This window comes from Rhagoletis zephyria, unplaced genomic scaffold (assembly GCF_001687245.7).
Source record: "Rhagoletis zephyria isolate East Lansing unplaced genomic scaffold, Rhagoletis_zephyria_1.1 Rzeph_scaffold_00002, whole genome shotgun sequence".
Lineage (NCBI taxonomy): Eukaryota > Metazoa > Arthropoda > Insecta > Diptera > Tephritidae > Rhagoletis > Rhagoletis zephyria.
Window position 1 is genome coordinate 252,687 of NW_016157086.1, and position 23,331 is coordinate 276,017.

Genomic DNA, 23,331 nt, shown 5'->3' on the forward strand with positions numbered 1-23,331 from the left:
ATATGGAGATATTTGTAAAAAGTTGCCACGTATTCGAAGTTATTTATAATTATTAATTCTAAGAAGGCACAAAAGATTCACTAAAAAATGAAAGTTAAAAGACATTTCAAATAAAACCAACTACTATATACTATAGTTAGTTCGATGAGTGTATGAAATTTCTGTGTGTTAGATAAGGTGCAAATTATTTCAGTAAAACTCAACATAATGGCTACTCCGTATAGTGTTTTTTCAATCATATGTTATTTTGATTTAATTTGGTTTTTTTTTAAACAGGTAGCAATCCTACTAAATGTTATTGAAAATTAAGCCCTTTCAAAGCCGTTTTGGATGATACCCTTAGCGTAGTAATTCATTTAAATTAATTGAATTGCATTTTTTGACAGGTGGCAAACCATCTCATGTTCCATATCCATATTGTTAAAATTAAGTTAACCTATCATATACATTGACTTTAACTTTTAAGCAAGTGACAGCCCTGTTAAAAATAGTTTCAAACTATAACCTTATTAAACTTTTCAGTCTGACACCAATATTGTTATATATATTTCAGTTATCTAATTCCCCTTGAATTAAAGTTGAATTTAATTTTTAAACAGATGGCAATCCTCCCACATGTTGTTTAGAAATAAAGCCTTTTCAAAAAAATCTCGATTGATACCCATATTGTAGTACTCATTTAACTTAATTGCATTTGATTTTTTAGCAGGTGGCAACCCTTTTTATATTCTAACCTAGATATAAATGTTTCCACAATCGGACCTCGATACCATGGAGTCTATCGATGTCAAACTTCAAGCAACTTTATTTTCGTTGTTTTGGTCGAATACTTGGACATCCTCCCACTCTATTTACTTGATTTTAAACATTTACAGTTTTAAATATTGCAACACGTCGTTTCTAAATATTTTGAGTTAACATTTTCATTAAAATAATTTTGGCCGCCTAAATCGGTCAAATACCCCAAAGTGCGATGTTTTGAATCCATGTCGGAAACACAAACAACCAAAAATAAGTTTTGAATCCACTTCAAACTTGCTACATTGAATTGAATGGCTATAGAACTTCATACGCAAAACTTTTCCAAAAATTCTTTAAAAGAAAGTGTAAAATTTTGATGAAAGTTCGCCACATTTTTATAATTTTTGCACAAAGTTTGAAGCGTGGATTTGTATGGTGTTTATTGTAGAATGAAATATATTTTTATAAGAAAATAATTTAAATTAAATAATATAAAGTCAAGCAGTAAAAGCTTCTTAATAGTCATGCAACGCAGTGTAGATATAAATATCTGGACATAGTAAGCTGTGATTTGAACCGTACGCAAAAGAATCAATTCAGGCCACTGCCGGATAAATAACAGTCGAAAGCTTCGTCCATTTACGTGGACTTCTGCGCACTGAACCAATCTAAATAAAAAACAAGCATTTTCCCAAAATCGTTTAATTTATTGTTGTGCAATAATTCGATTATGTGTCAAAATGGAGATCATTTCAAAATCCTCATAAATATAGAAGCAACATGAACCAATGAACTCTTTAACCCTTGTGTGCTACAATGCATACTCATAGCTACAGCACTGTCAGAGGTGACAACAAAATATTAGTGTGTCCCCAATTCACTTACAAACATATACACCCTGCATACCCCTACACTACGTACATATTTGTATGTATGCACATTTGATTTACATAAGTTTCCTTGCTATTGAGCGCAGTAAGGGCTTCGTGTAAATAAAAGTCTGAAAAGCATTGAAAATACCAGCAATAAAAAGAAGGAGAGTAGCATTAAAAACTGTTGTAGTGGCATTTATCAGGACAAAAAAAAAACAAAAGGAAGCCAAACAAAACAAACTACATCTAGTATATATAAAGCAACAACTATTATGTGTGCATGTGAATAGCATAAGGCAACGCCTGCATTCGAGTAGTGCAAACATCCATTAAGTGCATTGGCTGGCAACCACAGCTACCCGGTTCAATGACCCAACTCTTGTTAGCTGTCGGAGGGTGTTTGATTTCTATCAGCGGGCGCTTCTCACTGTGCAAATACCAAATCCAAACTGAGCGTTAGGGTGTTAGAAAGTGAATGAAGATGCGACACAGGGGGTGGTTACTTCGGGTGATAACACTGTTAGGGATCATTGGCTTCGAGATGAGCCAAATTGCATGTTGCTGTCGGTCGTCTGTACGTTAACAGCGTATGCCATGGCGTATGAAGCTGGGTCACAAGAGTGTACTCGTAGTTTCTAGAATGATATAAATATATATGTACATACATATATGCCTATGGAAGAGCAATATATGCAGCCTGCAGAATGCAGGTGATGACTGTAGAGAGTCAGATAAACAGAGAGCAGCAAAAAATTAGAGGTGCATTCTGAGAGTGTAGCATAACTTTAAACTTTTAACCACGGTTGCCACTGTTGGTTGCTTCCAACCAAACTTGGTAGTTTTTTTCCTTTTTTCGAATTTGGCTGTTTTTTTTTTAAATTAGAAATTAGCAAATTTTTTCTTTACAAAAGTATTATTACAAACTGGATGGCCAAAATAAATAAATAAATTTTTAAAATTCTTATTTTTTATGTAACATCCCAGCCAGCAAAATGTCCGGAAATGTATCCGAAAATGGCAAGCATTTCGTATGAAACCCTGTTTTTCATTCGGTTTCCGGTCGTTTTTCGCATCCATTATCCCCCCAAAGTGCTCATCGGAAACATACATATGTACAGAAGACTATCGAAAATTATTGTGAAACGGATGCGCTTTCGGCTGTTTTCCTGAAATTTGTCTGATTAAATTTTTCGTTGAAAATGATTTCATACTGAAAAGTTTAGAGATTTTATTTCTATGATTTTTGGTGAAGTATGAATTGTATTTGTATAAAAAATTATGGAAAAGAAATTAGAATAAACAATTTTGTATATATTGCGAAAAATTTTCTGTGCCAATACTTTTGTTCGTTACTGTATGTACATATGTATGTATACATATTAGAGGGGTTATAATTTTGTATGTGCTAAAAAAATGTCATCGTAGAAAACAGGGCACCCTCTTTGTTTTATCCTTTTGGCATTTGTAATATCTATACGAACATTCAATTTTCTACTGTTACCAGTACAGGGTGCTCAGTGACCTTGAAATGCGCTACTGAATCCCTTTGAAACTGACAAAAATATATCTATACTATAATAAAACTGTAGATTGTTTTTCTGTTTGAACTCACTAATCTCCGGAACTACTGAATGGATTTTCGTGGGGCTTTAATTGTTATCTAGACAGTGACCTCGGACGTGACATAGGCTATATTTTATCAAAACTGGAATGTGGACAAAAAAGATATACCAATCTTTGCAAACAAAATTTACTTTGCACCAAATTCTTTTGAATACAATTTTGCTTTTCAACGGCATCAACATATGCCAATGTTTATTTTTCGTTATTGATATTTTTTTTCAACTGAAATAGTAATTAGTGTCGTTCGTACATATTGAATACGGTCTTGAACATAGATACATACGAGGTTAAACGTTTCTCGCGGAGTTTTGTGTCTTACAAGAGTGGCGTATTTCTAAGAATCCGTAAGTGATAATCGGTAGGTAGAAACTGATTTATTTAAATTTCTTTGTGTTTCGTGTATCACTATGGGATTTTGTACATACAAATTAATTAGATATTTTGAAAACGCTCACATGAAAAGCATGTTCTGTGAATTAAGCGGATATACATAGTTCGAAGCATTCCCTTGAGTCAAGAATTGACATTTGGAATTAATTATGTATTTACATTTCTAGCGAATTTCTAATTTGCGGAATTAAAAGAAATTTATTTAAAAGGAAATAAAGGTTGTGGTTTCAGCATTGACTTATCGATAAAAACTATTTTTTTTAATTTGTGAAGTATTGAAATTTTAAAGCAAAAAGAAAATGCATGCGCAAAACGAAAAACAAAATTCAATTAGTGCTTTCCCTATGAGCGAGAGATATGTACATGTTAATGAAATATACATTTGGAGTCATAAATTAGTCTTTAAGGAGTCCCATTTCGGAGCCTTTACGCTCATAATGAGCTCATTTAAGAGCCCGAAATTAGTGTGTTTTCCTTCCTCCGAAGGTCGACTTATATGAGCTTAAATTCATACATCAAATGAGCCTCCAAATGAGTCATATGGGACTCTTATTGGCTTCATATATGAATCGTTTCAGAGTTTTTTCGAGGCTCTTAAATGTATCTTATAGTGCTCATAAATAAATTCATTCGGACTCTTATTTTATGTTGTTCTTTGAGCCATATTGGCCTTATTTTTCAACTCTTATTGAACTTCAAATACTATACACATGTATGTATATAAGTACATACCTCAGTTCATATAAACATTCCAGCATACATTTAATAGCAGCAGCTGCAGCTAAATTTTGTATATTTTTGTTTTCTAAATATTTTCAATTTCTGTATAAACAAGTTTAGATATAAATTTCGAATCTTTATTGTTTTTATATAGCCACAAAGTGCTGGCTCCTAACTTCGATCATTTATAACTCCTAAAATATTCATATAAGAGTCACACATTTTTGGTTTTTGAAGCTCATATTTCTTACCCACCTAGGACTCCTTTCAGACTCATATATTCTGAACGCTCAGAATATGTTTGTCAGAATATCTTTTATAGACCAATAATAATAATAATAATAATAATAAAAATAATAATAATAATCTATACTATAATAAAACTGTACATTGTTTGTCTGTTTGAACTCACTAATCTCCGGAACTACTGAAAGGATTTTCATGGGGCTTTAACTGGTATATAGAGAGTGACCTCGGACGTAACCTCGGGTATAAATGAAACCTGACAAAGGGCGATGCACCTCCCATAGGCGTGACATTTTTAATCAACCATAACTTCGGAATCATATGTCACATGAAATTCTGCTCTGCATCGCAAAAAATGGTGCCGACAGATGGCGCCGGAGTCGAGATATTTAGAGACCCCGTCTTTATCGTATGACCAGGAGTAACGGGTATTAACTTTATGATAAAAAGAATACGGTAGGAATATAAATGATTAAGAAAAATACGGTAGGAATCAGACATTGGCAAAGGGTGCTGTTTTTGTGACTTTAAGCCTACTCACGTTAAAAACGGAGGATGAACGAACACCACCGCAAAGCGTGCTGTCTTGTAAATACAGCCACCACAAGTTAACGATGCTTATAACAGCTCATACTGATATTGACTTCGGCAAATCTGTACTCCGAATGATCGTGCACGAAACCAGCAACCGCCGTATTTGATCGACTGCCAAAAGCACGATACTGCTTTGGACGGTTGCCGAAAGCATGACAGCTTATGTGAAAGACTGGCGAAGGCAAGATGCCGCAGTTAGCTAACTTGATTTGTTGCAGAGTCAAACCGCAGCCTTTGGTTTGTTGCTGAAGGCGCGTTTGACGTGTTGCCGAAGTGATGATACTGTAGTTCAAAAACATTCAAAGACACTTGCTTGTTTGAAATGAAGCATTGATATGTACATACATACATACTTACGTACGTATGCATATTCACAACTAGCCAGCAGTGAGCAATGCAATTGAATGGTAGACGCGCTATAAATACATACATACATGCATACGAGACGATAAATTACCCTTTACCACATTCGTCGTCATTTCAGCAACAAGTCAGATGATTTTCAGCAACAAGTCAGATGATTTTCAGCAACAAGTCAAATGGCTTTCAGCAACAAGTCAGATGATTTTCAGCAACAAGTCAAACGACTTCTGCAACAAATGATGACTCTCATGTTTTCGGAGCCGTTCAACTGCCACGTTTGCTGGTTTCGTGCACGATCATTCAGAGTACAGATTTGCCGAAGTCAATATCAGTATGAGCAGTTATAAGCATCGTTCACTTGTGGTGGCTGTATTTGCAAGACAGCACGCAATGCGCTCGTGTTCAGTCATCCTCTAATTTCGTTTAGATATCGATACTACTAAGCCAACGCCGCTGCTCAGTCATACAAAGCAGCGGTATTGAATGAGTATGAACAGTTGACGATCAACCAATGCCAATCCCTGGTAGGAATATCAATGACCCCGTATGAACGGGTAAACTTTCATCCTGGAAACAGGATGATTATAGAAGATTACGCACTCTTGGCAAACCTTGCAATACGTACAGATATCTCACAAGTGGAAATAAGAGCTCATAACATCGAAGAATATTAGTACTTAACCCAAATGCTATCTCAGCGCTATTATTCTCGGCCTATGAGTAAGCAAGGTTCTGCTCTTTAGTCCTTTCAACCTAAACTAATAAATTTTACATTACAAACCGTTTTTGCATAGCAACCCCATTTTTGTATTGGTCAACGTAAAAGTTCTTATAAAGCGTCGCCAAGCAAGCCAGGCATTTGCTAGTATATAATATATCGATAACTACATCAATAATACGTATACCGACAATTGTGTTGGAAAATTGCTTGATGCTTCGCACGTAATCCTGGAAATGCGACTTCACGTTTCCGAACCTTTGTAACGACATTTTAGGCCAAGGGAATGAAGTCAACTCTTAAGGACTGACAGAAGGAAAGTCACCCATTAAACTCCAAAAAATTTTGGAAGGCTCACTTTCTTAGGCAAACGAACAATTCTGAAGGATGACTAAGTATTAAATTGATATATGGCAAGCCTTAGAAAATTGGAGAGCAAAATTTGTAAGAGCAAAAGTACATGTGTATGTGTTTCAACATTCCTCCGTATATGTATGTGTATGCATGTAGAATTTGCCTTGTAGATGCATTCAAGACTAGAGTGCATACATAGCATAAAACGAGTACAAACCTGCAACGCTTTTCGTTGCATTAACTGACTTTCCGTGACAAAAAAGAAATTAGAAATGTTAAAAAATAAGAGATTTAAGGCATGGTGTAAGAGAACAGGAGCCTACCTGCAAGTAGAGCAGAAGCGAGTGAACTATTTATTTTTTGTGCTGCTTATAATTTTTGCAACGTCAATTGCAGCGATTCTCGACATGGATGACGTCATCAAGCGGGCGTAGAATTACAGTTAGGCAGGACAAATGTTTGCGACTTTTTGTTGCTTTTTTGGTTAAAGTAAACATTGCTGTAGTTGCTGTTGCTGTTGCAGGGCATTTTACTGTGAAGCAGCATGAAAATTGCATTATTGGCACATGTCCTAGTTACGCGCGAATGAAGAGGCAGCCAATCAAAACAAGCAAAAATACAGGCAATAAGGTAAACGTGGATTCACATGAAAAGGTAAGCGGCTTCAATACACATACATACATATGTATATACATATATACTGCTTTAAAACCTACAAAAATCGATTCCGCATTTATTGTATTTTATTTATTTTTATTCATTGCCACACGCATTACTTCCGCACAACCAACCAGTTGTGTTTACCTGCCATGCAAATAGCCTCAAAGTATGCTACACAACACGTAAATATGTAAATGCTCACTTACTCGTTCGCACTGCGTGCTCTGCCACTCACCGTATCCATATGCAGCGCTCAGTGCCCTTCTAGGAGGCTATGGCCCAGCATAATTTGACCTAGATTTATGCGTGCTGTCACGAACGTGTCATTTCAAGTGTGCGCGTGTGTGTGCGTGCGTGAGTGCGCAATGTTTATTGTACCTGAGCGTTTGCTTCATTTAGTTAACCTTTCATGGATTCTCTATGCACCAGTCGCGGCGAAAGTTGTTGCATATCAGCCATTGGCCGCAGCAGCATTTATGCCAGTTTGTGCAACAGCAAAATGCAACAGCGCGCTGCATTGCCAACGTAACGGCGTGATGCATTTACACCGCTTTGAGGCAGATTTTGTTAATTCATTTTATGCCTTTCATTAAAAGTTTCTGGCATTTTGTTGTTGTATTTTGTATGTGGTTGCGCTAAGAAAAGGCGGCCAAGGTGTTGCAATGGTTGGTAGGGTGATGTTGTAGTGTTGGTGGTGCTGCGGGTGCGGGTAGGTTTGAACTGCTTTGTGCTCGGTGGCGTGCAAGCCACATAGTAGTTGCATTTCGCCAACATTTCCTCAAAAAATTATTTTTTATTTCAAGCGTTATCACGTTGCTTGCCGTTCCGTTGCTTTTTCAGTGATTTCATTCGCGTTTTCTATTTTTAGTAAATCCTTTGTGCTGCCTCGTCTGAGAGCTTAGCCATACACCTTTGTGGCCAACAACTTTTTGACTTTTCTTTATCTTTGTGTGCGGACGCATTCCACATGGTCGCACATCAGTGGGGAGCTTTATCTCTTTACATTTTCTTTCGTTATCAAACATTTTTTATAAACTTATTTTTTAAATCGCTTTTAAAGCATTTCATTTTCATCCGCTTTCATTTACGGCTTCCATTATCCACTGCGACTTACGTATGTATGTTCATTAGGGCGGGTCAATTTGTATGGGAGATTTTTTCGACTATAGCTTTTTAGCACTTTGCTGTAGTGTCGGAAAGAAGTGCTTAAGGTTTGTATAAAAACGTTCTATACGGGGTTTGTTTTGGTATAGGAAAACCATTTCTGCACTTAACTTTTTCTTAAAACATACACAAGAGGGCGCAACAGTGAATAATTTCACATTTTCTCCGAAACTTATTTTCGCAATTAGGGCAAACTCCAAATTGATTCTAGGCCCGTGGTTACTTCGGCAAATTTTTTTAGACTTACGCGAAAATTAAAAAAAAAAAATTACCCGCCCTAATGCACATATTTACGTACGTACATATGCATTGTACCTACGTATTTTTTTTCTCGTTTCTTTTTGTCAACGCACAGCTATTCATAAATACACACAAAGCATTTCGTGCATTTCCCTTGTTGAGTTCAACGATTTTTGCTGCTCGCGGTTGACTTTTCTTTGGGGTGAATGAAATTGCATGAATTGTAGAAACGAGTTTTGTGAATTGTTCTCCGAACAAAGTGAATTGCGCTATTTACTTTCGTAATTACGACAAAGGAAATATAGTTCTTTGATGGTGCATTCCCCACTTTGCGAACTCTTTTGTCCTTTGATTTAAGGTATGCCGATAATTTAAAACAATATTTCGTGAATATAAAAATGTATGATAAGCTAAATAAATACCCGAAAAAACTTTGAAGTTGCCAACAGTATAGCTGCAAAACTACCGATGGCACTATCGATAATATCGATAGTTTCAATTGGATACCACTATCGATGAATGGGAGCCAATATCGCGATACTATCGGAAACCTCCAACAACAAAAAACTGCCAAAAAAGTGCACTCAAAATTTTTCTAAGAAATCTAATTAAAACAAGTATGAAAGTTTAAGTTCGGGCAAAGCCGAACATTAAATACCCGGCGCACGTATTAAATATATGTTTTTTCACCTTTACGAAAGCTACCGCTACATGGTAAGCCGGGGTGTACCAATTTTGAGTAAATTAGCGTCCTTAAATTTCGAAATATTGAAATTTCAAGCATTTCTGAAATATATACGAAAAGCGGGCGTAACTCTAGTCCGATTTACAAATCGCTAGAACGGTTACCGAGATACATATATGTGATCATAAGTGGGCGCCCATTTTCCAAAATTGTATCACAAACATATTTCTTGGTTAAGAATTGGCGCAAGCATCAATTTTGAATAAATTAGCTTTAATATTTACTGATTTATTGAAGATTTTGTATTTCTCTAAATTACCGTTATATGGGATGTGGGCGTGGTTATTGTCCGATTTTAAAAAATTTCGGCCATTTGGTATGTTGTGTGAAGGCCAATAACTGTGCCAAGTTTGGAAGAAATTGGTGCAGCGGTTACCAAGATATACGCATGTAACCATAAGTGGGCGTGGCTACGCCCATTTTCCGAAAATTTATAATATCCTTATTTTTCGTGTAAAACTTATTGTAAATATCAATTTTGAGTGAATAATCTCCAGTAGTTACTAAAATATCACAGTTTTCGTATTTCTCTAAATTACCGTTATATGGCAAGTGGGCGTGGTTACAGTCCGATTTCGCCTATTTTCAATACCAACCTACCTTGGATAAATGGAAACCTACATACCAAATTTCGTTGAGATATCTCAATTTTTGCTCGAGCTATCGTGTACACGGACGGACGGACAGACGGACAGACGGACGGACAGACAGACATGGCTTAATCGATTTCTCTTTTCATTCTGATCGTTTATGTATACATTTGTCTATATCTATCTCGATTCGTAAAAAAATGGAAACTCAGTTTTCAAGGTTGATTTGATCAGAAGAGGTGTTTAATATGTTTTTAGGATAGCTGAAAACGAATCTGAAGTCCGGTTTGATCCATCACTTTAGAATTTTTTTTCTAACCTCAAAGTTTTGTTTATAAATATTGATGGATTTACTTTTATCTTGGCAATAATGGGTTCTTGAGGTCGCTGGTTACGAATATGAAGTCAGATTTGCAAAAATCCAAAATGGCAGGTCCAATATGGCGGTCAAAAATATCAAATCTTAAAAGAATAAATTTTTTTCAAAATTGTTTCTTTCCTGAGTTTCCTTTCAAATAATAAGAGAGACACACATTCAGTTTTGTTGTAATTTTCAAGAGGATATTATAAAGAATAGTAGGGAAAGTCGGGGAATTCTCGGACATGGATGAAGAGGCCCTTCCCAATTCCGACGGAGCTGGTGGAAATGCTCATCGCCGTATCTGCTTGCGGTAATTAGGTTGTCGTTTTCTTTCAAATATCTCCATTTGTCTTAAAACTTCCCGTAAGTCTCTTAGCATTATTTTAGAATCACCGGGCGCTTTTGTTTTCTTTTTTCATTGTTACCTATATCGATCGTAATGTGGTCCTATAGCCGACATTTTCTTTGTTTAAAGCGGCACGTCATTCCTAGTCGTCCCAATTGTCCTTACGCGATCGCTGATATGTAAATAAATACTTCTAACGGGTCGTTAGTGTAAGTCCTTTCTAAACATATCAACACTCTATATGGCTATTATTACATATAATGGAACCGAATTTGCACTACATTGCGAAAATGCAATGACACAGAAAGAATTACAAATTAAATAAAGACTCTCTCATTTAGTAAATTAAATAAGAAAATGGCACACGAATCATCAGTTTCATTTTCCCAAAGCTCATTAAATTGCAAAGTTGCGATATCAGTTTTTCTGCTATCTTTCGCTTGATTATGCGGCTTACCTACAAAGCTATACATATTTATGTATAAAAGGGAAAAACAGCATATAAAACCAGGTTAAAAAACTGTGCTGACATTCATCTGATACGTTCATCTTGCATTCCGTCGCATCACAGACCAAAATGCATTGCGAGCGTGACACGATTTTTTTCGCCCTCTTGAACGCACCGCAATCTTTATTCGCCAGCGCTCATCAACCCAACCACCAAGTCAATGAGCTCGAACCCATTCAAGCGTAGAAAAACGAGTAAACAAGTAAGCAATGCGCTCGCAAATATAAAGTCAGCCAACAGCATACAGCCGCGCGGATATATACTAGCCGGATGCAGCCATTCAAATAGAGGGCTCTTCCCGTCATGCCTTGCGTAGCGACCACGCGCTCGAGTATGGGTCGAGGTAACGGGCAAACACCGTTCATTCATGCATGCTGGCTCAGAGTTGAGATAGTGAGGGTGGAAGGAGCGCAAATGAAAGGGAAGTAGAGAAAAGAAAAAAAAATAAAAAATAGCTTGTAAAAAAGAAACGAAAAGCGAGACTAAACAGTAGTTTTTGCTATGTGATTGTATGGAAGCAGTTGTCACAGAGCAGTCACGAGGAAATTGCGTGGAATATCTACGCTAAAATATGCAACCTACTTTGAGGCGCGTAGCCGTAAAAGGTGGCTTAGGAAAGCGCGTAGAAATGCATACAAATAAATATAGCAAGCTGCTTAACAAGCAACAACGGCACTCGTCTGCGCGTCGAGTTATTACCGCGGCTTTCACTAAATCTTTTATTGTATTAAAATTTCAACTATTTAGTGAGCACAACTACTCCTATATTTTTGCCTATACCTCTCTCAATTTCCAATTCCATTAAGCTGCACTAAAAAGAAAACCGAAAGCAAAGGCAAAACTCAGTCTTTTGTCTCAGCAGGAGCGCTTAGGCGGCAACAGTGGGTGAGCGCCTGCAGGTTCATTGTGACCTACGCTTGCACCTAAATACTCAGCACGCCTGCAGCATTATTGTCTGCCACTGACTTCCCTTCGCTTCATACAACTTATTTTTCTATCCCTCTTTTTAGCTCTTACTATATCTCACTCATTTGCCATTCACGTACACAGTGTCTGGCCCGTCCTACGTTGTTGCGCGCTCGCTGCCCCAGCGGTTCAGCGTATTGATTTTTACGGCAAACGTCGCGAAATTGTCTTCAATACATACACGACGACGCATATTTTAAGGCGTATTTACTTACACATATACATATTTACATATACATACATACATGACGCTTGACTTTTTCAATTTTTTCTTTTGTTTTTGTGTCTGGCCCTAAAGCTCTGCGGTGCATAGTGGTACAGCCTCATACATTTTTTGGAAAAAATTAGAAGCAATCGGCGTAGAACCTCAATTTCCCGTATGTTACATTTATGGACATAAATTAAAGAAAAAAACGAAAAATTGACGTAATCGATTTATTTTAAAGCATACCTCTCATATAAACCTAACCTCAAAAACATTTTAAAAATTCCATAAAAAGTGCACAGATGAATATATGAGTCCGAAATTTAGTCCATATGTTTGTTATAACATAATATATGAACTCAAAAAAATAGACGCAACGATTTATTTTAAAGCATACCTCCCATACAAACCTAACCTCAAAAATGCCTTAAAATGCTTTAAAAACACACCCATGAATATATGAGACCGAAAATTTGTTCATATATTTTTAATAAAGTTATGTGTGAACCCTCAAAAATTGGGCATAATCGGTTGATTTAAAAGCATACCACCCATACAAAACTAACCTCAAAAACGCCTTAAAAGGCCATATGGTTGTAAAAATATTATAACTATACATTCGAAAAATGGGCGTAATCGGTTTAATTTAACACATACTTCCCATGCAAACTTAACCCCAAACACGCCTTAAAAATACCATAAATGCTATCAATACTATATGAGGTTATGTTAAAAGTCGCAATATGTATGTATGTGCAAAATTTTTTTTTTCAAAAATCGATGGAAAATATCAAGGTCTTTCATTTTTTTATAGTAGGAAGTCGAACGAAACATAGTTTTTGTCCACCAAAAGTGCCAAAGTTAGCATTTAAAGGGTGAACACACCAAAACTGCGACACTTTGGGAAGCTTATAACTTACCCAAAACGAATTCAATATTTTGAAATTCAAATACCATAAGTTGACCATGACCTTAGTTGAACGTAGAAGAAATTTCATTTGAATTTGATTCCTAGTTGAGTTAAAAATGGCAACCGAGCTAGAAACGAGACAAACCATTTTGCACGAGTTTATAAATGATCCGGCCTTAAGTACACGTAAAATTGCTAAAAAATTAAAGAGTGCACTATTCGACAGTTTGCAGGGTTTTAATCGGTACAAATAAGGCCTGACAGTTACGAGAAAACCAGGGAGCGGGGGTTAGCATGGTCAAAGTGATAAAAACAGTGCTCGGAAGGTCCTCAGTGCGTTTTCGCGAGATCCGAAGATTTTGTCGCGTTATGTTGCAAAATCCGTACGGAGATCGCAGTTTTTCGTACAAAAGGTAAAGCGGAAAGCTTCATTGAGATGTTCTACAGCTCAAACAGCGCCAGACCGAGGCGCAAAGTAGAATGTTACAGCGAAATCCCGCATTCGGAAGTTGTATGAATTCTAAATTAATAAATACAACTGCATTGTTATGGACTACGAAACCTACTGCTATAAGAATTCAAAATATATTGCAGGTCAAGATTTTTATACTGCTGCAAGTCGTCAAGATGCCCCTGAAAGTTGTAAGCTGAAAATGAAGTCCAAATTTCCAAAAACCACATGGTTTGGCAAGCTATTTGTTCCTGCGGCCGTAAGAGCAGCCCTTTTTTCCCATCCGGGACAATGAATGATCAAGTTTATCGGGATGAGTGCCTCAAAAGGCGTCTTCTGTCATTTATCAACAGATAAGGAGTAGGCCATCGTTCTAGGCGGACATGGCAACCTGCCACTATGCCAAGGACACATTGCCGTGGTATAATGCAAATAACATCAATTTTGTACCTCACGACTGCAATCCACCCAATAGCCCAGAGCCACGTCCTATTGGGGAATATTGGTCAATTGTCAAAGGAATCTTGAAGAAAACAGGTGAAAGAGTGAAAATTATTGAAGAGTGCAAAACAAAGTAGTTGTGCGCATCGCGTAATGTCGATGATGCAGTCGTGCAGAACATGATGGCGCGTGTGCGATGAAAATACCGATCACTTGCATATGGAGCAAATAATAACTAATATTTTAACATTTTAATAACATCTAAACTTCCAAGTTATATAATACAAAAAAAAAAAAAATAATTTCAAAGCCTTCTAGTTTGTTTCTGGTGGTAGTTTCTAAGTGTCGCAGTTTTGGTGTGTTCACCCTTTATAAAGTGTAATTTTTGACGGCTTATATTTATTAAAATATTTGGTCGACTGCCCTGATGTTTTCTCTATTTTGTCTAGTAGGTGCTATATTTACATATGAACCTGCAACCAAAACAATAAACAGAAAATTTATAAGAAAAACACATTGCTTAAGTAAACAAAAAAAAAATCTATGTCAGGCCACACCATTCAAATATGTATAAAAATTTAATATTTAAAAAGTTTTATTTTTTTCGACGAAATACCACAGTGCGCTGTGCGATGGTTAGGTTGTTTTTTTTTGTTTTTTATTGTCGATATTGTTCTAGTTAACTGTTGTTCGTTGTCCGCGTAGCTGCTTCGGCTGCCAACTCGTGGGTTTCTACTTTTGTTTGATTTTTGTTTTTGCTGTTGTTAAGCTGTGAGTGCGCCTATAAATATGCTATTTTATGAGCCTTTGCTGCCACAGCGCTTACTAAATGCTTATTGTTGTTGTTGTTAATTTTGTTGTTGTTGTTGCTCTTGTTGTCAACGTTGTTGTTGTTGTTGTTGTTGATGTTACCGCCGTCGTTGTCGTTGTCGCTGTTGCCATCACCGCCATGTTTTGCGGTCACGATTCTAGTGTCTGCTGCTTTTTATGGCTAGTGTTGCTATTTTCATTGCTGGCAGACAGTCAGATAGACACTGGGTTCAATGATGCTAACATTCTAATAACTATATACAAATTTACATACATACCCTGCGGGGAAAATCTATAATTCAGATAAATATCTTTGGAGAATTTAACACAAGGATCTAATAGGAAATCGAAATTACATTCCGCTGCATTTTCTTTTTGTCGGAACTAACTCAGACTGCAGGCCGGCCATTTTACTGTTTTCGTGTTCGCTTCTAATTTTTAATAAATGCGATCTAGGAATGAAAGGTGTAGATTATTGGGTGTAAAAGAGCTCAGGTGTTCATCACATCGCTGCCAAAATCTCCAAAACCAATCCTTGCAAAGGCGCTGAAGAAGCACAAAAAGTGTTCTGCCGTCTCAACCTTTTCAAAGCAGGAAGAGAAAATGGGGTTGTCATGGATGTCAACCACGGTCAAGTGTTTGTGTTACGAGAAAAGACCAGTCGACAATCCAACAAGTTGCCTTTAAACTCATCTGCGCAATGAAGGAAAATAAATACTTAGCAAGACTCTGTGAGATTAAGGGTAACATGAGTCTTGCCCACCTGCAGCCTCCCGATGCTTCCCAGTGATTGCTGTCTCATGACTAGGTACTCCTCAGTGACCAGAAATCCAGAGTGAAGTAGTTCGTTCGATTTACAACTTAATTCGGCTTCGTCTTCATCTTTGGCTTCGCTTCCACATTGTCTGCAACCTAAGGGTCCATCACAATCACCTCTGCCGTTTTACGAGGTGGAAGCATCAAAAGCCTATACCTGTCAGTGTGGGACTTCACAGAATAAGGGTTGTTGCCTACGCCGACGATTTAGTGATACTCATCACTCGCCAATTCCTGTCAACGATAAGTGAACTAATGGAGAGTGTACTAGGTGATATCTAATTAGGTCAGCCAGAATGGATTGGGGGGTAAACCGCTCCACAACAGTTTTCGAAGAAGAAGAAAACAAAAGTACATACTTTTTCCCTGCCGAAATTAAGAGAAATTATTTCGAAAGTATACTCGGAATAATTCTGAGCTGAATTGGAAAAATTGGTTAGAGGAGAGCGCCAAGGAAATTCTAGCAGTATACTACACGTGCAAGAGGACTTTTGAAAAGCAATGGGTACTATGAATGTACGTACTCTATGGAATGTAAATCACAGTCATCAGACCCATTGCAACCCACGGGTTCTTAGTATGGGGGAGTCGTCCACAAAGTCAAAGGGAACAACTAGAAATTAATCGGAGTAGCGCACCTTAGGAAGGGCTTAACATAATACATATTTCATTTGCAACCGTTGCATATTTTCATCCATGGTACGGTCGCAAAGAGCGCTTGTGGAACAAACGGGAATACTGGTACGAAAGAGGTAAGGGACAAACGGAAACTCAATAGATCTGCAGTAAGAGTCCTTACAGGCGTCATTATAGGACACTGTGCTATAGTACCAATGATTCAACTTTCGCGAATACGAACAAGTACTCTCTGCAGAGGCTGCACTTTTTGTATCGATGGCCAGGTCAAGCATTTGGGCTCACGCTTTTTCAACAGTCAGGCCGAGAGGCGTAGGTGGAATGGTTGAATCTCCTCGGCTTCATAAGGGATAGTAATGGGTTCAGTAGAATAAGGACTTGAAGATACTCTTTCGATTATAGGTACGTGTCTCCTCCTGACACTCACAATGGTACTCTGATGTAAGAATGTGGTACCCTGATGTAATGCAGAGATGGAGTATATGCAATGTGACCAACCGTACTTCTTTCTGAAGTACAGCACTTATTTTTTAGCTCTTTTACTGCGTACTTCGCAGTACAGTCAAATGTATTTATTTTTTGTACTTCAGGTCCTGTACTTCTCCGATCTTTTGGGCGATAAATCCGTTCAAATCCTTCAAGTCGCCGGCGACCGGAGATGGCATCATTCTTGCGCCATTCTTGGCAGCTTCTTGCGCGGCTCCAAAGGTTCTGGAGGAGTCGTGTAATTGGTTGCCTCCTATTTATGAGAACTGCGTGAGGGCCGTGTACATTTCCAAGGCTTAGGTAATAAATGTGGCGCTCATCCCGAAGGCCGAAAGGGCTTACTTGGAATTTTAGGCCTATATGTAAGGCTGTATTCAGGTTTGCTAAAAACGCTAGAAAGACTGATAGACCTGTACATAAGAAACGCGATTCCTCGGATTGTCCTTCAAAAGCTCAACATGCTTATTGCACGGAAAGGTCGGTGGATACCGCTCTGCACACATTGGTAAAGTGGTTAGAGGAAGCCTTCACGCATAAAAATTATGCAGTAGGGGCTGTTCTTGATATCGAGGGGGCCTTCAACAAAGCCACTCCAGAGGCAATAGTGAAGTCTGTTCATAATCTGGGGGTTGAAACCAAACTAATAAGGCTTATATACAGCTTACTTCGTGACAGCACTGTCGCGGCGGAGTGCACCTGCACTCAGTGCAGAGTTAAAAGGAGCACTCGGGGAGGTGCCGGTCTCACTCCCCTGTTCTAGATTATGGTTGTAAACGATCTTCTGGAGGAACTGGAAAAAGTTAGATGACTGGTGATCGCCTATGTGAATGAATTGGACCGTTTGGTTAAGGGACGATTTCTAGACAACCTTTTTGATCTGGCTCAAGGTTAGCTGAACCAGGTGTGTGATCAAAGGCGGTAAATACCAGCAATTCGGACCTGGTCGTGTTTACCAGGGAGTACAAGATACCCGTTGGGGCCCTTCCTTCGTGTGGAGGGTGTTCGTCCGCGACTCTTAGACAGGGTCATGTACTTAGGATTGATCTTGGATAGGAAGCTGTCGTGGAAGCCCAACATCGAGGAAAGCGAAAAAAGGACGTCGGTTGCCTTGCACCGCCGTAGGATATCAATCGGTAAAATATGAGGTCTATCGCCCAAAGTAATTCATTAGCTCTATGAAACCAGATTTAAGCCTAACTTGATTCACGGAGCCCTTGTCTGGTGAAACTCACTAGAAAAGGCTACCCTTGTAAAAACACTGAATTAGTGGAGCATTAGGAACTTCACCTACTCTGGTGCTTAACGTCATGTGGAATACGGCGCCTGATGATACCGCAGACATAATTATCGCAGCACGAACAGTTGTTAGGCTCAGGGAAACTAGGTGGTATATCACTCCTGAGTTCAGGAGGGCTGTGACTTCGCCCTGAATACATAGATTGCAGAGCCTACGAGATGTATTCCAAAAGCTCCTTCTCCACCTATATTCCCTCAACACACACAACATTTATTGTTATTGTCTATGATCTTTTATTTATTTAAATTTAAATTTTAAAGATAAATAAAATTACTACTACTACTATTCCCTCAAAAGAGGACTGGGTAGGATGGGTTACTCGAATAAGGGAACGGTAAACTTCTTCACGGACGGATAAAAAGTTGGAGACAGGGTTGGTGGAGGTTTCTTCTGTCGGAAACTCTCCACCAAAGCTATGCTTGGGCTTCCGGGCTTCGCAGGGTCTTTCAGGCGGATATAGTTGCCATCAGGTAAGCGGTAGACCCACTGCTAATGGGTGCGACGGTGCTCTCGAAATCGGTAAAGAAATGTCTGACCTCTCCATAAATCGCGTCGGAGTACTTCTTAATAAGTCTAGTTGAGGTGCCGAGTCACAGCGACATCGCCGGAAACTGCATTCCTGATGACCTGACGTTTGAAAGGCATCCTAAAAATGTTATCCCCAAACAAGGAGCAACTAGGAATGCCTCTGTCCTGCTGCGGTGCACTCTTGGATGGTTGGGCCTATTGTTAGCTTTGCGAGTGCTAGATTAACACGCATACTTCGTACTCGCGATAATGAAATTGCCTACTCTACTAAATTCCTAATAAAATGGACCCAACATTACCCCTTAAAGGTGCCGAAAAATACGTTACCTCTCTTGGGCTAGTGATGGGGATTTTGACAGGTCATTTTGCGATTGGTAGTCACTCAGTAAGGCTAAGAATTTCAACTGATCACTTTTGTATCAGCTGCCAAGGGGAAGATGAGGTGGAATCATCTCCACACTTTATTTTGGACTGTTCAACCTTCGTAAGGCTAAGGTGGAAGCATTTTGACTCGCACTTCTTAAGTAACACTGAGCTTTTAGCGATAGAAATTAGTCGAATTCGCCGACTAAATTAAGGGTCTCCGTTCAGGAAAACCTCTTAATTTACCAAGCGTGACCTTTGTCTGGGGCAACCACTTTATCCTAACCCAACCTAACCTGTACTTCGTTGAACTATGAAATATTTGGTAACCTTGAGTATATGGTCCTGTCATAGGACATCGCAATGTTAATTGGACCACATTTATTATATGCATTTCGGTAAATTGTGGAATACTCCTTAGCCCTTAGAAAGTATTTGCATTGAAATCCAAATACTTTGCACAATAAAAGCAGCCATACATACATATGTACATACAAAAGAAGTAGAAGAATTAGAATACAACAATAGTTGTGGTGTAAGCGTATTAAGAACTTTAGCGGACGGACAGATACGACATAGGATACACGTCGAACGGATGAGTGATGAGCGGATGTGCAAACGAACGAACGACGAACAGTTAGACAGGCAGACAAACAAATTGGAAGGACGAATGAACAGTGCAACGTAACGAGCTATATAGTCAGCTTCATCAACGAGCACACCAATTAAGAGCGATGACGTCCAGCAACGTAATTGTGGGGGAACCACCATGAAAGGCAGTAACATTGTGGGGAGGAAGTATGCGCAGGTGTCTACCCACTGTACAGTTTTTGCAGTAAATAGAATAACGCAAGAGGAGCTGAGTGCTAAGAGCGTAGCTTCGGAGAAGAGAGAACGCTACTTTATAACTCGCGCTTAAGTACGCCGCTGCTACTGCTGCTGTTCGCACTGCTGTTATCGTCTACTCCAAGCAAGCGAGTTTCTTATGCCTACGAATTCATTCTCCATTCTCGTTGGCGCTGTGCTGTCTGCTGGACAAAATAACGCAACAGTGAAAAACTGGTTGATTTTGTGTCGATTCACGAATGTGCCAGAGTTTTACATAGACCAGTGGTGCACACGAGGTGAACAGAGTGTATATAAAACGGCATATCAGCAGTGACTGCGCTGTCATTCGCCGGCAGTGCTTACAACTGTGTGTGCAAACGAGTTGGTTCGCGCGAAACACCAGCAGAAGTAGCAGCAGCAACGGAATAAAACGAAAACGTCAAGTAACAAAGAAAGAAATACCTACAAAGAGTACTGAAAACGCCAACTAGGTGCGCCTACCTGCTGGCTGCAGTTAATTGACTGCCAAGTGACTACAGTTGAGGAATTAAATCGCAAAGTGAAAATTGTGTGGTGAAGGAGTTAGAATTAAACGTTACTACCGCGCTAAAAATTTATTTATTTTTAATAACTAACTTGCCACAGGCTGGTTCTTTGTCTTTTGCAAGTGCGCGCAGTTTGATAGGCACTGTATTTACCAGCCAGCGCGCCAGTGTTTACGGCTGATAGAAGTGGTGGACAGTGATTTTGTGACTTTATTTTAAATTTTCTGTGTATTTTCATATCCAAACAGCTGCCTTGTGTGCTGCGTTGTTTGTTTTCATTATTGCATTTTGTTTTACATACTTACGCGTTGATATATTTTGGGCGCTGCCGCGATTCTACGAGCGCAGTTGCGTGTGTGAACAACGTGCGCTCCAGTTTTGTGCAGAAGAAGAAGCAGCAGCAGCTGCTGTTGTTGAGGGGTAGTAGTAGTGGAATAAAGAAAAGCAAAGCAGATGCACGACAAAAACAAAACTAAATTTTTTTAGTAGGTTATAAACAATGAGACTGACATAAATAATAACATAGAACAGTTTCTTCATAACAAAAATTAGAAAACATACAAAAATAGAGCTAAAAACTGTGCGTGCGAGAAATATAAGAATAGTTACCAAAAATAGTGTGAAATTGCAACTAGTGCATTTGACAAGCGTCAGCAGAAAATTATACAAAAACAATACCAACAACACAGGCCAACAAGTGCAAAAAAGACAAAAATGGATGCAGACAACAAAAAACCATTTAAGGTAAGTTTTGCTTAATTTGGCGTTAACTTGCGAGTAGTTTTCATTTAATTCTAAAAAAATGCCTGTTAAGTGTGATAGTCTACTGAAGTCAAAATAACATAAAAAATACTAAATTTTGTTTTACACTGTGTGAATCGAAATAATAGTTTTAAAGTTTATAAGTTAAATTTGCGTAATAAAAAAGGAATTCGGAAAATTTCAATTATTTTATATTGAACAAAAAATTTTTAATGTGTCCGTTGGACTCTTATTTTTTAACCGACTTCAAAAAACAAGGAGGAAGGTTAACAATTCATCGGAATATATATATATTTTTTTACATACAGTCAACGTCAACAATATGCATACAATATGTTTCTTATATTTTTGTAAAATATACATGGTTAATTCAATAGCAAAAAGAACAAGAATAATTTCTTTTTTAAATTTCATACAGAAATGCAAAAATCTACGATAATTTTTAGCGACTTGAAACATGCACATTATTATTTTAAAATTGTTTGGGCTACAAAACTGCATACTCAAAATTATTTTATAAGAAATCGAATTGAAAGATTCAAAACTTCTTGGTATTTCTTGCATTTTCGCCAAGTACTGTGTAATTAAAATAAAAAAGCAAAGAAAAATTTCATATGGAAAACATATAAAAGAATAAAATCGTGTAAGCGTGAAGGTATGCAAGTTTTTACGCTGACCGTATATCTATGGACCACGTTAACTGATAATTATTATTATTTTTTTTTTATCGGAATGGTAGCACCTCAAGAGTGGTCCCACACTAATTTGATTTGGTTCCGATCATTGAATCACGAAGAATTCAGCTGTACTTCCAAATTTTAATATGAGAATTGGAGTCGGTTGTTGTTTTGCTTAAAAACCTGCAAAAAAATTTTATTTTCTTAATCACCCAACTTTTCCCGAAATATATATATATTTTTTTGAATTAAGTACCAAATATGATTTAAGTTTTTATTTAATGTTTTTCTAAAATGCTTTCGACAAAAATAGAGATAACAAATAAAAACTTTTTGGTACATAAAAAAAGTAAATATGCATTGTAAGCATTGGCGCAAATTTTTTGATGTAAAATTTTGTGTAACTATAATTAGCAGTATTGTTTTATAAAATTAATTTAACAAATACTTCTTCACACTTTTCCAAAAAAAATATTTAAAAATTTCAATACCAGGGTTAAAAAACAACGCTTAAAATTCTCGCACCAATACCGAGTAGGTACAAATTAGAAAACGTGTGAGCTTGATTTTGTATCTATTTTTGGGCGTCTCTGCGCTATTGTTTTTGGTCTAATTTTCATTGTATGTTCTTGCTTTTAGTTTTTGCTCATCAAAAACTGGGTGAAGCTATATTCATACACACATATGTGTTTTTTTTGGCATATATATGTAGTTCTTTCTGTGCTCTTAAATTTATAATCTAAGAGTATTCAATTATTAAGTCCATGTTACTTTACAGTGGTTGCGCAGGAGCGCTGCTGTTACAATAGAATTGCCATAAAACAAAGATTTTAAAAATTTACATGTTAGGTGCAGTGGCCGATTTTTAGAAGAACATTTGTAACTGGAAGGGAAAAAAAAGGTTACCAGTATTCCTAGCCGCGCTGTAAAAGCAATAAGGAGTGATATGGCAAAAACTAAAACTTTGCAGGACATTAAGTTAATAATGAGCATATTTACATATGTACAGTGTCTAACTGCTTCTGTACGAGTATTTCTTACACTTAATACAATAAGGTCACGAAATGATCTTTCGTATATTTTGGTAGGGAAACTAACGACTCGAATTTCTCATTTATAAATCATGTTTGTCATTTACTCCCAAAAGTTTATAGTAATTTAGCATTTATTCGTAGATATGCCAAGGATTTTAGATACCCTTACACTCGGAAAGCATTATTTAATTCCTTAGTATGATCTAAACTTGAGTATGCCTCTATTATATGGAGCCCTATTTATAATTGTCACGCCTCTAGGATTGAGCGAGTTCAAAAGGTGTTTATTCGATTTGCCCTCGCTTCTCTTAACTTCTCTGATCCGATTCCCTCATATTACT

At 37.6% G+C, this 23,331-nt stretch overlaps 1 protein-coding gene and 1 long non-coding RNA gene across 3 annotated transcripts in view; one reads left to right on the forward strand and one right to left on the reverse strand.

The window, feature by feature from the left end:
- Nucleotides 1-3,059: 3,059 nt before the first annotated feature.
- On the reverse strand, nucleotides 3,060-8,926 carry LOC108367592 (uncharacterized). The gene is made up of 3 exons (XR_001848269.1): nucleotides 8,917-8,926; nucleotides 8,877-8,880; nucleotides 3,060-3,180 (listed from the first exon to the last, which is right to left on the reverse strand). It is a non-coding gene; the product is annotated as an uncharacterized LOC108367592 (long non-coding RNA).
- Nucleotides 8,927-20,146: 11,220 nt separating this feature from the next.
- The window catches only part of LOC108365567 (DNA fragmentation factor subunit alpha-like), a 118,805-nt gene continuing 115,620 nt past the window's right edge, over nucleotides 20,147-23,331 (forward strand). The window contains exons 1-2 of one of the 2 annotated variants that reach the window (XM_017619652.1): nucleotides 20,147-20,566; nucleotides 21,004-21,261. In XM_017619652.1, coding sequence (XP_017475141.1) covers nucleotides 21,232-21,261 — 30 coding nt within the window. In that variant the 5' untranslated portion in view covers nucleotides 20,147-20,566; nucleotides 21,004-21,231. The remainder of the gene's footprint in view (nucleotides 20,567-21,003; nucleotides 21,262-23,331) is intronic. The other variant, XM_017619724.1, reaches the window with a different exon arrangement.